This window comes from Mirounga angustirostris, unplaced genomic scaffold (genome assembly GCF_029215605.1).
Source record: "Mirounga angustirostris isolate CCGP_5_RB_7025 unplaced genomic scaffold, mMirAng1.0.hap1 SCAF_12, whole genome shotgun sequence".
NCBI lineage: Eukaryota > Metazoa > Chordata > Mammalia > Carnivora > Phocidae > Mirounga > Mirounga angustirostris.
This window is the reverse complement of record NW_026991720.1, coordinates 12,343,322-12,365,180: the sequence shown is the minus strand read 5'-3', so window position 1 is coordinate 12,365,180 and position 21,859 is coordinate 12,343,322. Positions and strand designations below refer to the sequence as shown.

Genomic DNA, 21,859 nt, shown 5'->3' with positions numbered 1-21,859 from the left:
GAGAGAGAGAGAGAAAACATGAACAGGGGGAGGAAGAGTGGGAGAGGGACAAGCAGACTCCAAACCGAGCATGGAGCCCCACTCATGGCTCGATCCCATGATGCTGAGATCATGACCTGAGCCGAAATCAAGAGTCGGACACTCAACTGAGACACTGAGGCACCCCTGTAAAGAAAGTGTTTTTGAGACCACAAAGAGTTTGAGGATCACTTCCACAGTCAAATACATTATGAACTTGCCCAGCACTTTGGAACTCCAGCATCTGTGCCCTATGGTTCTAACTACACACACCCTCTACTATGAACACATCTGCACAGCCTTCTGACCTACCACCACACCTGCTCTATTGTGTGGCTGGCCTGGCGGGGCTTCCACGTGAGGGGCAAAGATTCTTTAGTGAGTGGCATTTTCCTTTTGGAATCTTCCCACAAGCTGCACTCTTCTGAATAAAGTTGATAGACCTTGTACCAGGGAATATATGCCTCTCAACTTGACCTTCCAACTCAAAACAAAACAAAACTCCTAATACCAAACTGTACCACTGGCCTTGGTCATAGACTCCCTCACTTGTGTCTTTACCGAGGGGGCTCCAGTGCCCTTCTCTTGTTGACACTATAAACCCTGATACGGGACAAAGTGTTCTGTGTCCTAAGGCCCATGGCGTTCTCCTGCCAGCCCACCATACCAAGGCAGATTAGTTGGCCAAAGGCTTTGCTTAAAGCACTTGGGATTTGGAAAACTGAGGATGAATTTGTTCAAACAAATTCAGTAGTTACTGAAATTCATTCCCTTTGTGTATATAAATCAACCATAATTGAAAATTTGGGATCTTGAAAAGGTAAGTACTCCTGGGAAAAAAAAAAAAAAAGAACAACAGCAACAACAACAACAAACACCAACCAAACAAAACAGAAAAAAGGAAACCTGGACTTCAGATGTTTGAAGAAACTTGAGGTTTGAAACTTGAGAGTCTAGACCCAAGAGATATGATCCTGGACCATTTAGAAAACCTGGAAAGGGAAGAGGTAAAAGCAAATATCAGCTTGCTCCTTCTGAGCCTTGAGCCCTGTGCTTCCGTTAGACCCTGACACGGTTGATAGACTCCATTGGACCAGCTCTACGAATACCACCTGCTGCGAGGTTGGTACAGGGACTATGGCTTTAGGTGGACATGCGACTCCTTGCCTCAGTTTCTCATCTGTATGAGGGAGTAAACATCAGAACTGCAATGTACATGGAAATGCATTTTCAGTCTGTAAAATGCTATACAAAATTTTGTTATTTTTATTATTATTACATAATCCATTGAGTGTCCTTAATGTCTATTTAAACTTTTCCCTTCTTCTTCCCTTTGGATTTCCTGATAGCAGAGCAGTTTATCCTTAGTGCTGTTACTTTGTAATAAGGCTCCCCTGTGTCTCTTTTTTCAAATGTTTTCAAATGTTTCACTGCTAAGTTAAATAATGCCCATCTTTCCTCACTTTATAAAGGGAATGGATATAACTATCCCAATTTTAGGTTTAGGTTATTTTTCTATAATTTTTCTTAAGCTTTTTATACTTGCTGCTATTCATATGTTGCCTTCTAGAGAATAAAATGTATAAACAAAACAGACAAGAAAAATTTTGAAGTAGCCAGTAGAGCTCAGTGGACAGTGTATTTGTGTGTGTGTCTGTGTGTGTTTTCATGCACATTATTTTACATAGCGAACATCATATTTTCTGCCGGTAACATTTTCCTTGGTTTGTATAATGAAATTAAAGGTGTGTTTCTTTATGTTCTTCAAAGAGCCCTGTGACTTGACGGTGGCTCACTGAATAGATGGGAGCACTATTGCTCAGAGAGGCCTTGTCTATCTCCTGTTCTGACAGTGAGATATTGAGTTGCACGAGGCTTTCCCAAAAGTGACTTATGTTCAGTCTCTGCACTGAGGGGTGGACAGGATAATAGTTGTCCCTCAACTTATCTGCATGTGGTTATACCTCTGTTCACTTAGGTTTGGTCTAAATAGGATATAAATGTAGGGCTATTTGTTGAAATATAGTATACACATTTTATAATCACACCACAGTGAAGGGGATGTGAGGTGAAATAGTGTTCATACTGTACTGGAAGAAGCAAGAAGCAGTCTTCCATGTTGGAGGTGTTTTGAAGGCACCAGATGATGGGAAATCCTCAGAGGAGGTGATCTCAAACGAGGCAGAGGCTGATTCACTTGGGCATAAGATGTTGTTGTTGTTTTTAAGATTTTATTTATTTATTTGAGAGAGAGCATGAGTGGGGGGCAGAGGGTGGGGGAGAGAGAGAGAGAAGCAGACTCCCTGCTGAGCAGGGAGCCCAACGTGGGGCTTGATCCCTGGACTCCGAGATCATGACCTTAACCACGAGGCAGACGCTTAACCAACTGAGCCACCCAAGCACCCCTAGGCACAAGACATTTAGAGATATTTGGGAAACTGCTTTCACCCAAGGCTAGAAGTTTTATTGCATGTTAATTTTAAGAATAATATGAGATACTCTAATTTCAAATTAGACAAGATTTTATTTTTCTTCCTGGAAAGCTATAATTTATGATTATAACATATCCTATGAACTTTGTGAAGATATATATTTATAATTCCAGCTTGAGAAAAATTTAGTCTTCTATTGAATTATTTAAAAAGATGATTAGTCAGACACAAAATTGGTAATATAGATGACAGGTTGTGTTATGGATATAACACAAGCTTATTTCCCAATATGTGCCCAAATAAAGGCACACCTGAGTGCAAACAGACTTTAGGGATTATGTAGTTTAAAATTGCTACCTCATAAAAGTTTCCTCTAAACCATATCTTTCCAGTCCTCATCAGCATCTGATTAAATACTTTCTTGAAAGGTTGCCCATTCAATTGTTGGGCAGTATTAAATTTTAAAACATTTTTTTGTGGTACAGAGATGAATTTTGGCTCCTCAGAGGTGATTTCCTGAGCTCTAATTTCACAGCTCAAGTCATCTCTGTAATAGCTTTCCACCTTTTCAATGGTGGCTACTATTTTCCTACTAATCACCTAGATCAAAGCTGCTTATTTCTCAAACGACACTCCCATGAGTGTTTTAAGAAAAGGCCTGTTTACTTCTATTTAAATGTTGCCATTTTCTGGCTATTTAAGTAATTGTCTATAAAATTATAGTGATTTGCAGCTCTAAGAAATACATGTTAGGGGCACCTGGGTGGCTCAGTCGGTTAAGGGACTGACTCTTGAGTTTGGCTCATGATTTCAGGGTTGTGAGATCAAGCCCCATGTGGGGCTCTGCACTGAGCATGGAGCCTGCTTAAGATTCTATCTTTCCCTCTCCCTTTGCATCCCCCCTGCCCACTTGCACTCTCTCTCTCTCTAAAAGAAAGAAAGTAAAGAGAGAAAGAAAAGAAAGAAAGAAAAAGAAAAGAAAGAAAGGAAGAAAGACAAAAGAAAAAAGAAAGAAGAAAGGAAAGAAAGAAAGAAAGACAGACAGACATGCTATTACTCACTTGTTTTTACTTGTATTATGCACAACAGCTGAAATTAACCCAAGAGAATACCACAGCTTTCAGGCTGGAAGTTCTCTGCTCAGAGTGGTCAAAAACTGTTGCTTGGAAAAACTTGACACTTTTCTAAATGGATCTTTCTTTTCCAGGTTACTCTTTATGTGCCTTGTTTTTTGTTTTTGTTTTTGTTTTTTTTGTTTTTAACGTTCCCTCCATTTTTCATGCTGTCTTTGTACAGTGTTTGGACTGGTTTCTTGTTTTAAATTGACTCCTTAATTTTGAAATGAGCTTGCATAAAAGTTGCTAGAATAGTATGAAGAACTCCAGTATATTCTTTACCCAGATTTCCCAAACATTATCCATAGATTATAAATTATTTACCATATCTGCTTTCTCTTTCTCTCTTCCTTCCCTCTTCCTCACACACAGGTATATAACTTGAGAGTTTGTAAACAAAATGTCTCATCATCACAAAATGCTTTAGTATGCATTTCTTAAAACACAGTAACATACTTTTACAAGACCACAATATAACCAGCCAAATCAGTAAATTGGAATTCATACAATACTGGCACCCAATTCACAGACACCAGTCAGATTTCACCAATCAAGCCAGTAATGTTCTTTATGGAAAACCCAAAACAATGACAACAGCAACAACAAAGAATTTGACCCAGGTTGCATGTTGCACTGAACTGTTTAATTGGATTATTTGCTACTTAGTTGCCTCTATGCTGAAACTATTCCTTAGTCCCTCTTTTTCATTCACGAATTTGCCAGCTATTTGTAGAATGTTCCTCATTTTTGGTTTGTCTAATATTTCTTCATGACTGCATTGATGTTGTGCATTTGGGGCAGAAATACCACGGAAGTGATGCTGTGTCCCTCTTGGTGCATCACAGCTGGACGTACATGGTGTCTATTTGTCCACTTTCGGTGATGTTACTTTAGTTGAGGTGGTGTGTGCCAAGTCTCTCCACAGGAAAGTTACTATTTTTTCTCATAGTAAGTAATAAATACACCATGAGGAGATACTTTTGAGGCTAGGCAGCTATCTGATGCCCCTCCTATTTGTTTTGTCATCCATTGATGAGTCTTGCCTCAATCAATTATTATTATGAAAATGGTGATTTTCCAACGTTCCTCCTGCATTCGTTACTCAGCATTATAAAGGTTCTTTGTTCTTTACTATTTATTTTTTGAGTAATTCTTGGTAAATAGTCACTTCCCTAAGCCCCCTACATGTGCCTCTTTTCTGAGGTCCCCACATAGCCTCACAATCCAGCAACTAAAATTCTAACTCCCAGCAATTAGGGAGCTTTCAGGCTCTTCTTTACTGGGGCCAGTCTGACTGATGAGTGCCTGTGTAAAGCCTTCAATGTGTGAAGCTGGAAAGTGATTCCTGTCTGTGTAGGAAATGGACTAGTCAAGAGCAATTGAACTTCTAGCTCAGGGGTCCTCAGTCTTGGGTACATATTGGAAGTTGGAGACTTCCATATTTCACTAATGCCTGGAATCTATGCCTATCACCCAGGTAATTCCAAAATGGAGTCAAGGTTGGGAGCCACCGTGTTGGTGGAATAGTGAGGCAGGGAGATTTTCTGCTCAGTCTCTGCTGACTCAGTGGTAGCAGGAATTTAGGCATCGATGGAAATTCTAGCCAACAGGGAAAAGAAACTAAGTTATCAGCTTCCTGAAAGAGTGAGAGAGACAGAGAGGGAGAAAGAGAAGGAGGAAGGAGGAAAGGGAAGGAGGAGAGAAGAGAAAGCTAGATAAAGGATATATGAGAGTTCTTGCAATTTTTTCATAAATTAGAAAGTGTATCAAAATATTCAACAACAGGGGTGCCTGGGTGGCTCAGTCATTTAAGCATCCAACTCTTGATTTCAGCTCAGGTCATGATCTCGGGCTAGTGAGATCGAACCCCATGTCAGGCTCCCCACTCAGCCGGGAGTCTGCTGGAGACGCTCTCCCTCTGCCCCTCTCCCTACCCGCGTGCTCTCCCTCTAAAATAAATAAAGAAAATAAAATCGTAAAAAAAATATTCAATAAGAAAGGCCAGGGTCATTGTAAACATGAGCCCATGGTTCCTCTTGTCCTCACAAAACCACAGAAAAAAATAATGAGGGAATAAATCCTTTATTTATCCTCTACCTTTAATATGGGGTTTTGAGTAGAGGAGGTGAGGTGGAGAAGGAACTGTAGTCTCAGTCACTCAGAGCCAACCTGACTTTAGAGACCGCGTCAGGGATGAGAGGGATGCCAGGCCCAAGGGACAGAATGTTGAGGAAGTTGGGGTTCATGCCTCCACCTCAGCGCTGAGCCCCTTCCTCCTGCAGTGTCATTAGGCCATCAGGAAACTGTAGTCACAAAGCTCATGAGCTGGAAAAAGACTCGAGGTATTAAGTCTCCCACCCTAAGCATGAATGGTTGAAAACATTTCCCCAGAAGTATTGGTCTGAGCTCTCAAGCCTCGAGGCATCAAGTCTCCCACCCTAAGCATGAATGTTTTAAAACATTTCCCCTGAAGTATGGGTCTGAGCTCTCTGTCTAGTATATGTACAATGTAAATGCATCCCTTTTAACTATAGAAACATCATTCTCTATAGGTTGATAGAGTTCCTCTCTCTCGGCAGTTGGGGAGCAAACACTCAGGCACTGGGAAAAGCTCAGAGGTGGGTAGTGTGAGCCCAAGGAGAAAATGGCCATTGAAGGGTTCGTAGAAACTTGACCACAGCCTCACAAGGGCAGAGCAGGTGTTTGTCCCAGTTTTTGTTCATTTCAGTGGCTCCTGTTCTAACCTAATGTCAAACACACAGATGGTGCTCAGTGAGTATGTGCATGATCACTAAATGCTGAAGTCAGGAGATGGAAAGAAAAATAAGACAAAAGAAGGAAGGCTAAATAAGAACAGGAAATTCAAGGGAGCACAAAGGAAAGCAGAGGTGCCTGGGACCCACACTGGGTCATGATCTGGGCAAAGGGAGCCACAGGGAGATTCTGGGGCAGAGCCTGGGAGTAGTAGCCCAGCTGGCTTGAACCTGTCAGGGTAGACCTGAGACTAAGGCTGCAGTGAAAACTGAGGATTGGCTTCTGAAACCCAGCCAGAAATGGTGTTTGGTTTTTGTTTTAACCTGGGACGTTGGGGTTGAAAGAATGTGCTTGGGGGCCTTGGAGTAATACAGAATATTGGAATAGAAATGTCAGACTTGACAAAGCAAGGAGAAAAGTGGTCTGTGCTTTGTGTCACGTTTCTATCTACATCTCATCTTGATCTGAGTGTTTTCTCATGCTGTAGAAAGTAATTTGTGCACTTCACTCAGGTGCCAAACGGCATCAACCATGTTTTAGGATCAAAAGGAAATCCTCCATTTCCCTTGAATGGTGGGACCACAGAGATACTCAACAGTGACAGGCACACAGTCCTCTGGCTTCAGGTGAGCCTAGTTTTTTCCACAATCATGAACTGAAAAACCTCTTTGATTAAGGACAGCAAGTCCCTCCGCTCACACATTACAAGGCCCAGAAGTGACCCCAAGCACTGAAAATATCCAGGACTGAGACTGCAGGAGCTGAATGTGAACACTGAAGATGTTGCATAATCTTAGAATGGAGCCTCCAGAATTCTCCAGAGGAAGTGACAGTAAAGATAAAGTGCTCATCATCTGGCATACACCTCTTCAGTCCCAGAGCTTCCTCTGCCAGGAAGCAGGGTTATGATGTTCAGTCAACGCTTGGCCCCTCATGCAGTGGTAAACAATTTACCGAGGCCAGCTCCCTGGTTTCTAAGAGACTAAGATTCCTCTAAACACCTCGGTATAGCCAGAGAAGGGGTCCCAACCCAGAGCATGTGAACAATGAGCAAGGCAATTCGTAAAGTAGCATGGTGACTTTAAATCTCAAAGGACACGGTGCTACACAGATTCTCAAGCTTAGAAAACAGAAATGCCCCCCAGAAACCCAGAACAGCCACTGCCAATGCACAGTTCCTTTCAACTGTGGTTGCAGATTGCAGCCTGACTGCACAAACGATTTGTGTCTATTCCCTGCTCTGTCCATGTGAACCTTCTTGACATGCCCTGGGCTCCAGAGCTAAGGACTGCCCCACTCCACCTTGGCCTTGACCCATTTTCAGAGCCCAGTTCACCCTGCCTGGCCAGTTAGGCTCTTGACCCCTAGTGACCTGAGTGTTGAGAATGTGACCCTTGGTGGGATAAATAAAGATCATCTCATAGAGGCACAGGTGAGAAGAGCAAGGACTGCAATTGATGTTGCCTTTTGGGCAACTGGATCCTCAAATACCCTCTGGATGCCTTATCCTGAGCCATTCAAGACACTTCCCAGCTTCCTCTCCTGGACCAAAGGCTCAAAGGAAGGAGATGGCAACAGGAAGTGAGTTAAGTTCTATTTATTCTGATGTCTTGAGCTTTGTCCCTTAAAACCACAGCCTTTCCCTTTACTACAAATCACACATGTGGCTTGCTGCCTCTGCCTCACAGGGAGGGTTGGGCCAAAAATGCCTTAAGAAAAGAACCAGGAGCCCCCTTTAGGGTCAGCATGGGCAAGGGAGGGTTTGGAGGGCTCTCCCTCTGCATGCAAGCCCCCCCTTCCCCAGCTGGCACCCCCTTAGGTAAGCTGGAACATCAGACTTCTCAGAGAGTGGTCCAGCCTTGAATCCAGGTTTTGTCAGAAAATATGTGGTCCCATCAGTGTTTCTAAAGCTTTAAGGACTGAATTGCATCCCTCAGCATGGAAGAGCCTCATGGAAGAGTTGCAATCCCCAGGCCTGCAACGTCATGGCCTGGGTCATGGGAAGGGGCACAAATGGGGGACTTTGGGGAGCCGAAGCAGAGGGGAGTTTCTATATTTGATAATAAGGGGAAGGCTGAGCAGAGAGGAACCTGAGTATTTGAAATGAGGAGACAGCATCAGACTCCAACCTGCAGGTTGGCAAGAAGCCAAGAAAGAGCCCCCTGCCCAAACAAGAGGGCAGCCAGAGGGAGGTGCCTCAGGCTAGCAGTGCTGGAGCCTGAGAGGGCCACTGGTTCAGCCTTGAAGCCTGCAGGGGTTTTGTCCTGGGGCTCCACTTTGCCTCCAGAGGACTCCAAGCAGGGTCCCCGAGCAGTTGGGATGATTTCCGGAATCCAGCCTGTCGTGTTTTCCACCAATTCCTGCAGCACAAGGAAAATGGGAGAAAATGGTTAAAGGCAGAAGCCGCCCCCACTCATGTCCTTTTTTCAGCCCTTACTTGCTGATCCCCAGTTCTTGCAGCCTCACAAACTAGCTGGGAGACCCCCACCACTCCATAGTCCAGAACAGCACCAGCCCATCTTTCTGCTCCCCAGCCCCTCTTTCCCTGACCCAATGTTCCCGCCTTTGTCATTCACCAGCTTCCTCCTTTCTTTTCCAAGCTTGGCCCAACACCATCCCATACCCTGCCATCCCCAACCCTGAGAAGGTGCTGTCTCCTGGGACACTCACATCAATGGTCTTTATTACCACCATCTGCTGGGCCTCCTTGCAGGCTTTCTCAGCCTTCTTAATGTTCTCTGGGGTCCACTCAACATTGTCCATGGCCATAATGCCCTCCATGGGGCTGCCGTAGGCAGGGGCAACAAACGATAGGTTAGGGTCAACTCAAAGCTTTGACAAAATGCCTTCACGTTTGTTAGCATCATTTCCATGTCAGCATAAGCCAAAAGGAGTGCCTCACAACTCAATAAGACAACCATGAATTTGGTAGAAGGAGAAATTGCAAAACTCACAGACGAGAATTTTTTAAAGTGAAAAAGAGAAATTCCTGGCTCTTTAAAGAAGTAGTTCTTAATCTGGGAGCCATGAAGTCCAAGAAGGTGGATGGAGTGACTTCAGGGAACCAGTAAAGGCCCTGAAATTGTATGTGGAATTGGTGTGTCTGCACAGATGTGCATTTTTCTTGGAAACCCTCACCCCTAAATAATTAAGGGTCATTACTTAAAAGTAAACAGTCTTTGATTGAATCAGGTAGCGCATGAGAAAGAGGCAGACAGAGAATTTGTACATAAGTGATCTAACTTTTATAGGTCAGTTCTTATCTGCTTTTCTGAATGGCCTCATTGATATGGGGGGAAAAAAAAACCCTATTTGGTCTTATGTCAGAGCTTTGAGAGTCAGACACTGACAGAAGCAGGTGTTAGGAGGGCAGGAGCCAACCAGGCAGCCCACTGAGGAATCCTGACTCACTAATGTAGGAGGTAGTAGGTGGTCTTCCTTTTTCTCCTTCTCCAGTCTTCCCCAAGACCCCTCCCACACATACTTGAAGGTCTTATCTTCCAGGATGACTCACTCTGATACCTCCTCCCCAAGCTCATGGGCCACATAGATGATGTCAGGGTACCCCATGCAGCTGGAGATGTTGTTTCGGGGATAGTAGAAGAGGAAGATGAGGCACATCTCATTAATGGTGCTGGGACCTCCCTGGAGAAGAAGAGAGAGACAGAGATGGAACACAAAGTCACAAAGGCAAGCAGAGTGAGGGGAACAAGACAGACAGAAAATAGTGTAAGCGGTCATTCTACCAATGATGCTGTTTTCCTTTTCACTTAACCTACAACCAGCTGACTGAATGTTCATCTACTTCTTACCCTCCCTTTCCTTTTACCTCCTCTCTTTCCAATTTGTGGACATTGATATTATTTCCAAAGAAATAATATCTGCCCTGTCCTCTACATTTCAATGGCCTCTGCTCTGGTTTGAGGAGACAAGATGGTTGAGAAGATGAGAGAAGATATTGAGTTTCCTGAAAAACTCACTCCCTTTTGAGCTTCTCCAGGATTCCTCATCTCTACATGTCTAAAGCTGGACCTACTCAAATATGTCACATGTTCAGTTCACCATAGTAGGGCCTTATGGTTTTTCCCTGTGAATCCCCTTATGCACTATTCCCATTTGTCTCTTATGGTATGTATCACTTTCTACATCACATAATAATAATATATATGGCTGTAGTTTCCTCCTCAATAGCATGCAATCCCTTTGGAATCCTATAAGCACTGAACCACTCTTGACACACAAAAGGGGTGGGGTTCCTTGTGACCATAACGACAACGGCTAACTCTAATTGAGCATCCACTATAAGCCAGGCAATGATCTAGATGTTTTACATAGGCTAATAAATTCTTACAACAATTTTATGAGGTACTATTATTAGTTCCTGTATGAATTAGGAAACTGAGGCGCAAAGAAATTGAATAACTTGTCTAAGGTTAGAAAGTTAATGATTGTGTTGACATTAGAAACCAGCCACGGAGAACAAGAGTCCATGCTCTGGGTTACTATAATGTGCTTTCTGCCCATGGTCTTAGTGGGTCAACGACAGAGAAAGTAGGGAATCCTTGTATCCATCTTAAAGTCACGGGGATGTGAGAGCATGAAAAGCCCCATGTGAGTGGATAATACCATTGGATGGAGAAAAGGGCTTCAGCTGGAATAATCAGAGTCACTCTATAGCCAAGGCCAAGGATGGGCTCTATTCTGAGGTCATTGTGCTTGACCACGGTGGGAAGGGAGGTACTTACAAAAGTCAAGGAGTCCCGGTCCAGCGTCTGGTAGTGACATTCCACCAGCAACTCATCTCCCTATTCAGAGTGAAACATGAAGGCTGAAAGTAAGACACAGAAGGACTGGTACAGCCTTAGAACTCTCTTGGCTAACAGTGATGACCTCTGATCCTGCCTCCCCGCCCCAACTCCAGTCATGCCTCCCCTCAGGCTCCCACCAGTTTGATCTCTGCTCGATAAGGTAAATCTCGAGTCTCTTGCAGACTGAAGTCATAGGAATCATCTTTGCAGATTGTTCGGAGTTGTGCTCCATTTCTAGAGGGAATGAAGTAGTGTATGGGCTCATGCTGGGGGGACAGGTTGCCCAAAAACAGAAAAGCTCCTCCTTCCATAGTCTTATTCCAACCACCTCTACTCTAGGGGTAGTTCCAGCTCCTCCCACTCCCAACCAAGCATAACCTTATGTTGCAGAATAAATAACTATCCTCAAATTTGCTCCCACATGCAGATGGGAAAGCTTCAAGTCCATGCCTTCCCTTACCTGTATTGCACGGCCTGCAGAGCACGGCCAGCCAGGTGGGTGTGGAGCAGGTAGCCATAGACCTGTATGTCAGGCACTGGGGCCCCATTCATCTGTGATGGGGAGGAGACACATCTGGTTTGGTAAGAACTCTCATCTTGCCCTGTTCCTTGATTTGCCTCCCTTAATATTTGATACCCTCTTCATATGACTGACAGGAGCCCCTTTCGTTCTACTGGGCCCTCATGGACCCTCTTCCTGCCCCACCCCCCCGTCCCCAAAGCCCCAACTCCTTCCTTCCCTTGCATGATCCAGGTTAGCGGTTTTCCTGAGCACCGGGTGTAGTTTTTCTCAAAGTCCCGGGCTCAGTGTGTGTGTGCTTACGGACCAGCCCAGATCTGGGATGGGAAACAAGGAACCTCAGGGAGGATGTGCCTCCCAGCTTCACCTCTTCAAACTTCTCTGTCTTACACAGCCCATAGGACAGGAAGGACTCTGCGCCTGGGGGTATGAAGTGGATGGGGAAAGTGAAGAAGCCCAGCTGGAGGACCCCCGTGTCGTATTTGCGCAGCTGTGCAGTGTAGTATAATCGGATGCCTGAGGAGTCATACACACCTGGTGCAGAATGGAACAATGACAGAAGACAAGAGAGCTGGTCACAATGTGAGATCAAGAGCCCAGGAAAGCTGGGACAGGGCTGTGACCAAAACAAGCCAGCGTGCCTCCCACAGCAGCTTCCCAACTCCTAAAAGAATCAGCAAGCTGCACCAGCTCTTCCTCCATAAATACTCTAGATGCTCACCAGGAAGGTTGTGAAAATTGCTGTAATGAATCTCCAGTCGTATCCACTGGGGGTCTAAGGGGGTCCCAATAGAGACACCCACATCATCTGGAAACTGGTAACTCTGTTGGATGGAGGAAGATTTGGCAGCAAGAAGGGCCTGGTGCCAAGTGCAGGGACTGGAACCTGCCTGTGTTTTCTGGCCCTCATCCCGGACCTCCCCTATCTCCTGCTCTGCCATCAGTCAGTCCAGCAATCCCAGTTGCCTGACAACATGCACTCTCCCCCCCCTTAGCCACCTAGTTCCCTCATCACAGGACTCACTGTGCCCCCGACAGCCCAGCCCACGATGACCTGTGAGCAGAGGGAGAAGGCAGGGTCAGCCCCATAGCAGTCACTGATGCCCGTGGGGAGAACACTGGCATTGCCACATGCATACACCAGGATGTGATGCACCATTGTCTCGTTGTGCTCCGGCAGCTTGGGCTCAAACTGGGTGAGAGATGGAGGCAGAGCATGTCAAGATCTTCTATGTCAAGTCCTATTCTCCCCATCCCTTTTCCCCAAATAAATCTATACTCATTCCCCACTTCTGTGTCTCTTTCTTTTCTACTTGTTCTGTTTTTCTTCCCCAACCCATCACTTAGCCCACTTTGTCTGACTTCTTTCTCACCCCCACCCTTTTAAACTCCTCCCCCGAGTGCACAACATATTAAATCTAGCCAAGAATATCCCCAAGACTCCTGACTTTCCCTTAATAACATCACCAGTCCACTATATCTGAGCACATGCCTCATTGGATTCTCCCCTAAAGAAAAAAAATGGCTCCCACACATTTGTTAGTTTTTGTAAGATCAAAATTTGAAATAACTCAACTGTGAAATCAGGTGACCACGTTGGAGTTCCCTTTAGCCAGACTTCACTGACCTGAGAGCCCTTGGCCCTGTCCCCGCAGCCTGAATTTCCTCCTAGGCCATGAGCACAACCAAGGTGGGGCTTATACTTTGCTCTTTGGAAACACTTACTAATTGATGACCTTCATCAAAATCTTTGCTGCATTGTGGGGCTCGGATAGAACAGTGCTGGGAGTTATAGTCCTGGGCTCAGGAAAGCATGAAACTACTACCCCCACCAAATCTGACCAGGCGCCCATGTTCTCCCAGCTACTTCTCTCTGGGTTCCTCTCAGCAGTTATCCAAACACCATCCCTTCAGAGTTGACTGTGCCCACTGCATTGCTCAACTGCCTTAGCAGTGTCTGGTTCACTGTACCTTGAAGATGTGATGCTTCTTGCTAACGATGGGGAGAGGGAGGAAGGTGCAGGCATATGTGGTATCATCCTCTGGAATGAGGAACTGGAGAAGGACACACAGAGGATGAGCTGGGTTGGAAATGAGGCTCTTAGAGAAGACAGGGAAGGGACAGACCAGCTTGGTGGTCCTTGGAGAATTACAAGAAGTCACAGTAACATCATTTCAAGGAACGTACTGAGTATTAGGTGCAAGAGGAGGGTCTAGATTGAGTGGGAAGATGGGAAGGAGGCTTGGAGGTTGCTGGGTGGGGTGGAGGACTCTTACATCAGTGATCTCCAAGTCATGGATGATGGTATCCTCAGGGACATCAAGGTCATCAGGATGGACTGTTTGTAGCAGGAAGATGGACTTGATAAAAGTACGGTCCCGATCCAGCTTCAGAGTGTCATCCAGGCCGTAGGTGGCCAGAACCTTTATGGTGTCACTCTGGGGGTGTCATGGGCATTGAGGTGCTACTGCCCGTGAGCAGCACTTTGCACACACCCACACCCAAGGACTGACACAAGCCACTTGCTCATGGCTACACAGTGGAATAGAAAGAGCTTCCGACTCAGGGGTCAGAACTAGTCGGGTTCTAGTTCTACTTCAGGGGCCAACTTGCTGAAAATATTGAGCAAGTCACATTCCCTCTCAATGCCTGTGTCCACCCTAAAGTTCAGTGAAATCAGGCAAAGTTCCTGGAGAGGGGAATGAGAGGAGGCTGGGGTGGGTGCTTAATCTGTAGGGAATCACTCTGTGGAGAGCTTGTGGATTTGGAGAGGGGCATGACTGGGGCAGTGCCTGGAAAGGTAGAGAGGGAGAGAACCCCTGGGAACTGTGACTGCTGCCTGAGACACATGCACGTTCTAGATTGGGGGTGACTCCACATCCCCAAAAGGAAAAGCTGCTTACGATTGAATGCTTTTCTCCCCTTACTATTTTACCGTAATGTCTTTGTCATGAGGGTCACAGGAGCGGAAGGGCCTGGAGAAGCGCATGGTGGTGTAGATAGCATCTTCGGTCAGCCCTTGCAGCTCAGCATCCTGGCTCCCGTCCTCCTCCAGGGTGTCTTCATCCACCAGGTGCTGATCCTGGGGTCCAGTGAAGTCCAAAGAGTAAGAACAGGAAACCCCAGTGGTCATGACTTTGGAGAAGCTGGTGTCCCTTTAGCAACCCCAAGGTACTAAATTGGCAGAATCCAGGTCCTTTATTTTGCAGTTTACTCTTGGGACAGAGCATGACATCAGGGTGGATCCCTGGGACAGAGGGATGGACAGTGTCTGTACCACTTGACCTTGATTTACTGCTCCCGTTCCAAATCCCAAGTCCATAAATCCTAGTGTTCCTGTATCTCCAGCCCTTGAAAGCTCACTTACTCTCTGAACTCTCTATGCTATTTGTCCTCTCTTGTGGCTCATAACATTGACACTTCCCCATATAAATGCAGTTCCTATGGATGAGATTCGGAGAGATGGGTGAGCTGCTTTTTCATCTGTAAAATGGGGTAGTAATCATCCACCTTATAGTGAGGCTGTGAGGTTTAACATGGAAGGATTTTGGAACAATGCCTGGTTGATCAAAAGTACATAACAATTTTAAGCTGTTATTATTGTAGCTGCTGCTGTGGTTATTAGACCACTTTATGTTGTGGTCAACCTGACTGAGCTTAACAGAAATTAGGGCTAAAGACTGGGTCTCAAATAGCATTGACTCTCTCCCATTGTCCTGCATTTAGTGACAGGACATTCAGGACTCTTTCAGTCCAGTGGTACCATTCTTTAGCACCTTAGGGCCACGCAGTCCAGAAGACCTATTTTGAAACTCTCTGGTGGACCATTTCTGTAGGGAGAGGTCAGTAGTCAACTGGTGTTCTGGGCATGTTCCTGGATAAGTTTGGAAAATGTGGATCCTTCCTGGACTCAGAGCCATCCTCAACCAGCAAGAGACCTTCATCCTTGGAAGGGAGACACCCTCAGACTTACCGAGAAATAGATGTTGCCATCAGGCAGGACTCCTCCAACAACCAGATCACTCCCCACTCTGGTGTAGCGATTTGTGACACCCAAGCCCACCCAGCCAGTTGTCCGGACCTGCAGCTCAAAAGTGATGATCTCAGCCTCAAGGTCAAAGTCCCAGCACAGGAAAATGACATTGGAAGGATCTAGGAACCTGGAATAACGCAGGCGAGATGTGGGGCCAAGGTGTTTGCCTTGGGAGGGGGCTGCCAGGGCCGTAAGTAGGAGAAGTCTGAAGAGAAGGGCACAGGTCATGGCTCCTGGGGTCTGGAGTATCTCTCCTACAGATGGACACTCAAGAAGTATGGATTTATATGTGTCCCTACCTGTGCCGGGCACCGTGCCATGGGGGAGGGACAGACTGGGGCTCTTCTGATCTGATTATCCTCTGGATTCAGAGTGGTGCCACTTACATAACTCTGGAGGTGTGAGGTGCCCAGAGAGGGTGCAGAGCAGGGACCTGACATGAAATTCTCAGGAGCAGGGCACTTAGATTCTTCTACTCCAACCCCATGCCAGGGTCCTCCCTGGGGTTTGGGTTTTTCCCTGCTTTTCCTTCCTTGTCTCTATTTCTCTTTCCCTTTCTGCCCCCACCCCCACCCCTGTATCTTTGATGTCCTTACTGAGCACTCTGCTCTCTGGCACCTGCCCCCTGCCCCAGCTTTTATGGGCATTTTCTATATCTGGAACTGGGGCATAGCAGGGGGAAGGGGCAAGACTGAAGACATGCAGCAGAGGAAGGAGAGAAGTTTCTGAGGGGGCATTCAGGGAAGGCTATGATTTCCATCTCCGGGGAGGAGTCTTTGCTACTAATCCCTGGAAGGACACATAGAGGTGAAGGAGCCATAATCAGCTTTCCAGATGGGTGAGTCTGGGTTGGCCTTGAGTTTCTGCACATTCCTGGGGAGCAGCAAGGAGGAGGAGGAGGGGAGGGGAAGAAGAGGGAGACAATGGAGGTAAATGTAAACTGGCCCTTGGGATGCTTGGTGCTCTACCCTTCCTTCTGTGAATTGCCTGCCAGAGAAGTCACATTTAGTGACTCTCACTCTACTGGGGGCTTGGCCCAGGGTCCCTACTGACAAGTGCTTCAGTATTCAAACCATAAAAGCACAGAAGGAATGTTAGAATATTAGAACGCCAGAGTGGAAAGGAATTTTAGATCCACTTAATTTTTAGATGAGTAAAGGGAAATACCAAGAGGTAACAGGAGGAGTGCCTGATCCCCCATGCAGTCAGAGGCAGAGTCAACACTGGCACACAGGGGCCCTGCCCCCAGGCCAGTGCTCTTTCCACTATTTGCCTAGGTTACAGACACCCACTGGGCGCCTAGCCACCCGCAGTGCCTTCCCACCATGGCTTGCCCTGGTGAAGGGAGTTGTCATCTGCGGACTGCTTCTTAGGGAGGAAACACACATCTCACTCTATGCCTGGCGATTTTTTTCTATCCAGGCTCTGACATAGCTGAGCGGAAGCTGGAAATCACCTCACTGACCCCCAGTGTCCTTTCACCATCAGACAATGGAGAGGCTCTGAAAAACTAAGGACGTGTGCCCAGTAGGCATCCCCTAGCACAGAAACTGGACCACACATCACATGGGAATTCAGCTCAAACCTCAGTGGACAGGAGCATCTGTTTATGCCTCCGTTCAGGGCATGCATACTCTTTTCATTATCTATTGAGTTCATCAAAGCTGGTAAGGACCCACCTGAGGTTGTTGGCAGCTGCTGTGAGCACCTGAGTAGGAATTGAGGTATGTGGGAGAAAGAAACCCATCTCCCAAGACAGCGACCATAATGCCTCTGGGCATGGGAGCAGGGAGGTTGCTCTGCAGCCATCTGGAAGGAAGAGGCTTACCTTGGCCCAGGATGGGAGTAGGGCCAAAACCAGAGGAGGAGCCTGGGGAGGCACTGACCTTGAGGAGCAGGAATCCAGGGAGGAGATAACAGGAGTGTCAGAGACACTCCGATCCCAATCGCATTTGGGGATTAAGGCTCAGGGAGGGGGAGGCAGGGAGACAGGTCAGCCAGCCCTGTAAACCAAGATGGGGCCAGGATCCCTTATCCTGAAATCTGTCTACCTGCCAGAGTGCCCACCTGAGGGAGGGAGGTGGGAGCCAGTGCCTGCAGCCTCAGGGTTTCTGCTCCCGGGCTCCCTCTGGCCACCCACTCGGCTTTTCTCTCCCTGTTCACCTTTTCCCCCAGTTCTGGTTTGCTCCCTGCTCCCAGCCCCCTTCCCTTTCATCATCTGATCCCCAGAGCCACTCTCTCCACAGTAACCTCAGAATGCAATGCACATGGCTTGCTAGGTGAGGATGCCTCTGTGTTGGCACGTACATAATTCTGGTGTTCAAGGTGTGTGATTTGGGCAATGGTTCCCAGAGCATCATCCCCGCCCTCTCTGGAGAGAAGAGGTTGGGAATAGGTAAGAGCAAGAGCCAAAAGAGAAGCGACACAGGCGATGGACATTTTGTGCACAATCATGTACATTTGAAACGGTCTGATATAGAAAATATTAACAAACCCACTTTATACACAAAATTGTACATAATGAAAATGAGCGTTTTTTAAAAATCCAGAACCACAAAGATTTCAAAGTTATCAAGCCAACTGAATTAGAAACTATATTATGTTGTCAGCACATGGCATCAATAACCATTACCCTTTGCCAGAATCACGTGAACCATATTGTTGTATTTATATGTCAGCTGATTAACAAAAATATCGAATCTGGGAGGTGCAAAGCCCCAGGATGCCAGGCCACAGCTGTTCCCTGATGTGTGGGCTCCCCGGGGTGATGGGTCTGTGGTCTCACCTTGCTATAGTTCCCTTCTTCCTTCATCAAGGGTCCATGAAGGCTCAGACACCTCACCGGGAGCACCGACTTGAATACAGTGCAATCCCAGGTCTTGAAATAGTAAAGTTTGGTTGCTAGACACCTATATGGCCCCATGTTTTTGTCTGTAAAATGCTGAGGGTGAAGAGACGGTCTTTAAAGATTTCTTATTTTCAAGAGAGAGAACACGAATGGGAGGGACAGAGGGAGAGGGAGCGAGAATCTCAAGCAGACTACATGCTGAGCGAGGAGCCTGATGCTGGGTTCCATCCTAGGACCCTGAGATCATGACCTGAGCCAAGACCAAGAGTCAGACACTTAACTGACTGCACCACCCAGGGGCCCCAAGGGGGTCTTTTAAATCTAATTTCCCGGATCACTGGTTTCCAAACTTTATGAGAAATGAGACCTCTTGCCAATGTTAAAAAGTTATGAGAACTTGTGATTTTCATCTCAGCTGATGACTAAGAGAGAGAAAAGGGAGGTAAATCCTACCATAAATTCTGTCATATGTAAATTGAATTGGCAATTTACCATTGACGTGACAGAAGTCAACTCACTAAGTGCTCCGTCTGTGCCAAACTCTATTCCAAGAATTTTTCGTGTGTGAGTCTATTTACTCTTATGAAATCACTCTCATTATTATCTTTATCTTTGAGATGGATAAACTGAGTCCGAAGGCCACAGTGCTAGGTGATGCCAGCACTGGGCGTTGTCAGGAAAATGTAACCAAAAATCAAAGCTCCTCCCAACTCGGGAAATCTCTCCCCAGAAGTAGAAGAGAAAGAAAGCAGTCTTATTATTGAAGAAGCATTAAATCAGAATGTGATATACATCCCAGGCATTTTGTTAGGAAGACAGGCAGAAATCCCGGCCTTTTTATACAGGCCATCAGACACAATCCATTACATACGCGTTCTCGAGGTAAGTGATAACCAGTCCTCAAACAAGAGGCTGGAGAGGCCGTCCCGGAGTCACTTGTTAACTGCGGGGCCCATCCGGGTTTACCCAGAGGACGAGTAATCTTACCATCTATCTTTATGACAGGGCATCATTTTGCAACTTGGTGTGAGGCATGCGCTCTAAATAAAGTCAGGCTCATTTTGATGTTTGTATTTCAAAGAGATTGATTGCAGGTCCTAGAGAAAAATGTTTCTGGGTGATTTACATGTATTTCAAAGAAAGAGAGAGAACTTAAAATTACAAGATTTCTAAAGCAAATGCTCTAAGGAAATGGACAGGAGGTAAGTCTCTTCCCTTATTTTCAACGGGGAAAATTAAGTCTCTTATGTTTAATTTGTTAGTTGACCTTACAGAGGAGAACACAGGAATTGGAAATGAGAGCCCAACTGTCTACTGCCCAGCTTGGCCTCGGGGCCGCCTCTGTGCATGTGTGAAGCATACGGGGGAGGGAGGTCTTCGCTCAATCTACTAGCCTACTTGCTTTCACTGAGATGTTTGAATCCCTTGGGAAGATTTGAGGTGCACATTCAGAACCACTACTGTCTGTGTTCAGAATCTCTGGGGCACAGGCCACGTACCTTCACTAAGGCACTCAGTGAAGGTGGGGGTTTTGTGCCTGCCTGCCTGAGGGCTGTTGGCATGCAGGAAACAGGAAACCCCATAGGGTTTGAACCTCAGTGAGACAATGAGACAAAATACTGAGCTTCCTGGAAAAGCCACTCCCTTTTAAGTTTCAGGCCTAGAGTGTCAGTTACTAATTGCCACCTTATAGACCTGGATCCTGTTCTCCTGACCTTGACCCACTGCCTCACAGGAGAAAGCCTGTGAGGCCAGGGAATGGGACCATTTTCCATCCTGTGGGGCTGGGCACTCATGGCTACTGTGAGTACAGGTAAGAGGCCAGGCAGAAAAAGCTCTCCATGGGTTGGGGGAGGGAAAGAGGGACCAGTAGGCACAGAAAGTTTTGCTCCCAGATCCCAGCCTTGTTAAGATCCTCACTGGTATAACACCCCCACGAGAAAGCATTCCTTCTGCTCCCAGGAGTCTCCTATTGGCATTGCTCATGGGTCCCCCTCTTCAGGATTTGGCTGCAGCTGATTATTTGGGGGAGTTACTGCTACCCTCGGGACCTTTAGCTTGACCTGTGTATTTCAGATGCCACTGTGAGCTTGGTGGAGCAAAGGCCCAGGTGGGTCCTGGTAGCTCGCGGACAGAACAAAACCCTGCACTGCATCCTGAGGAATTCCCAGTACCCCTGGATGAGCTGGTACCAACAGGACCTCCAGGGGCAACTACACCTGCTGGCCACTCTGCGGAGTCCTGGGGATAAGGAGGTCGTATCCCATCCTGGAGCACATTACCAGGCCAGGAGGGTCAGTAGCACGGAGCTGAGCCTGCAAGTGACCAATGTGACCCAGGGCAGAACTCTCTACTGCACCTGCAGTAAAGACACAGTGAGAAACCCCCCTTAGACAAGTGAATACAAACCATCCCAGGTTGCCAACCACAGACCCAACCTCCTCCTCTGCCCCGACTCCTCCCACGTTCCCCTATATCCTCCCTTGTTGCCTCTTCTCTACAAGCAGACTCTTCCTGCTGCTTTCCCATCAACCTTTTGGTGAATGCTAAGCCTGCCCAGCACAGCGATTTAACCACCAATTTAGCCTCTGAAGGGCTCTGTTGCAGAACTTCCTCTGCCACTTGGGAGCTTTGGGAAAGACTTCATCTCCCTGAATCCTGGTTTCTGTGCCTGTAAAGTAGACAGTAACTTTACCCAGCTCAGAGGCTTGCCGTGAGGATCAAATGGCATGATTCTCCACAGTACGCCTATGCGTTTTAATACCAGTATCAATGCCCAGAGGGGTGCTGGAAAGAAACCTGGAGGAATTCTGAGAGCTCAGAAAGGAGGAAGAATGAGTATCTGAGTGTGTAGCCCCTACTCACACCCCTAGAATAAACACTCACTTTTTCAATTAGATCCCCACACTCGGTGCTCGCCACCACCTAGATGTCTCACCCCGCCCCCCCAACCTCAAGTTGATCTTTTTTAAAAGTAAGATCCTCAGAGAGAGAGCCTGACCTAGAAAGGACCAGGGTCTGGATCCACAGTGAGGGCTCACCAAACATTGACTAAGCAGCCATGGCTCAGAACTGGGTTGGCCACCTGAGCAAGGCCATACATGGAGTGAGGGTGGAACAGGGAGGCTCAGATCCCAGGTGAATGTCCCAGAAGCTGCAGGCAGGTGCACTGAGGGAGAGAGGCCCAGATCCTGGGAGCCCTGCAGAGATGGGAGGCCTGAAACTGGCTGTAGTGGGGCCACTCTGCTTCTAGTTAGGAGCAGCTCTATCCCAGAGGGTGTGGACCAGATAAGCAGGTAACTGGGGTGCAAGGTGGTGGTGAGCGAGAAG

General features: G+C 46.8%; 1 protein-coding gene across 1 annotated transcript; it reads right to left on the bottom strand.

The window, feature by feature from the left end:
• Positions 1-8,436: 8,436 nt before the first annotated feature.
• LOC123836087 (putative DBH-like monooxygenase protein 2) lies at positions 8,437-15,909 on the bottom strand. The gene is made up of 13 exons (XM_045865189.2): positions 15,622-15,909; positions 14,584-14,730; positions 13,925-14,086; positions 13,619-13,702; positions 12,672-12,839; positions 12,369-12,471; positions 12,015-12,181; positions 11,588-11,679; positions 11,265-11,361; positions 11,065-11,124; positions 9,834-9,964; positions 8,990-9,104; positions 8,437-8,679 (listed from the first exon to the last, which is right to left on the bottom strand). The coding sequence occupies exons 1-13, from the start codon at positions 15,907-15,909 to the stop codon at positions 8,437-8,439; spliced, it is 1,857 nt and encodes a 618-aa protein (XP_045721145.1).
• Positions 15,910-21,859: the final 5,950 nt, after the last annotated feature.

Bases quoted from the DNA above. Each gene is read 5' to 3' on its own strand.
- LOC123836087 (XM_045865189.2), bottom strand. From the start codon at position 15,909: ATGACCTGTGCCCTTCTCTTCAGACTTCTCCTACTTACGGCCCTGGCA. The intron at 13,703-13,924 runs GTAAGAGTCCTC...GTCCTTCTCCAG, and splicing joins ATGACTTGGAGATCACTGAT to TTCCTCATTCCAGAGGATGA. The intron at 12,472-12,671 runs GTGAGTCCTGTG...TCCATCCAACAG, and splicing joins GCTGGGCTGTCGGGGGCACA to AGTTACCAGTTTCCAGATGA.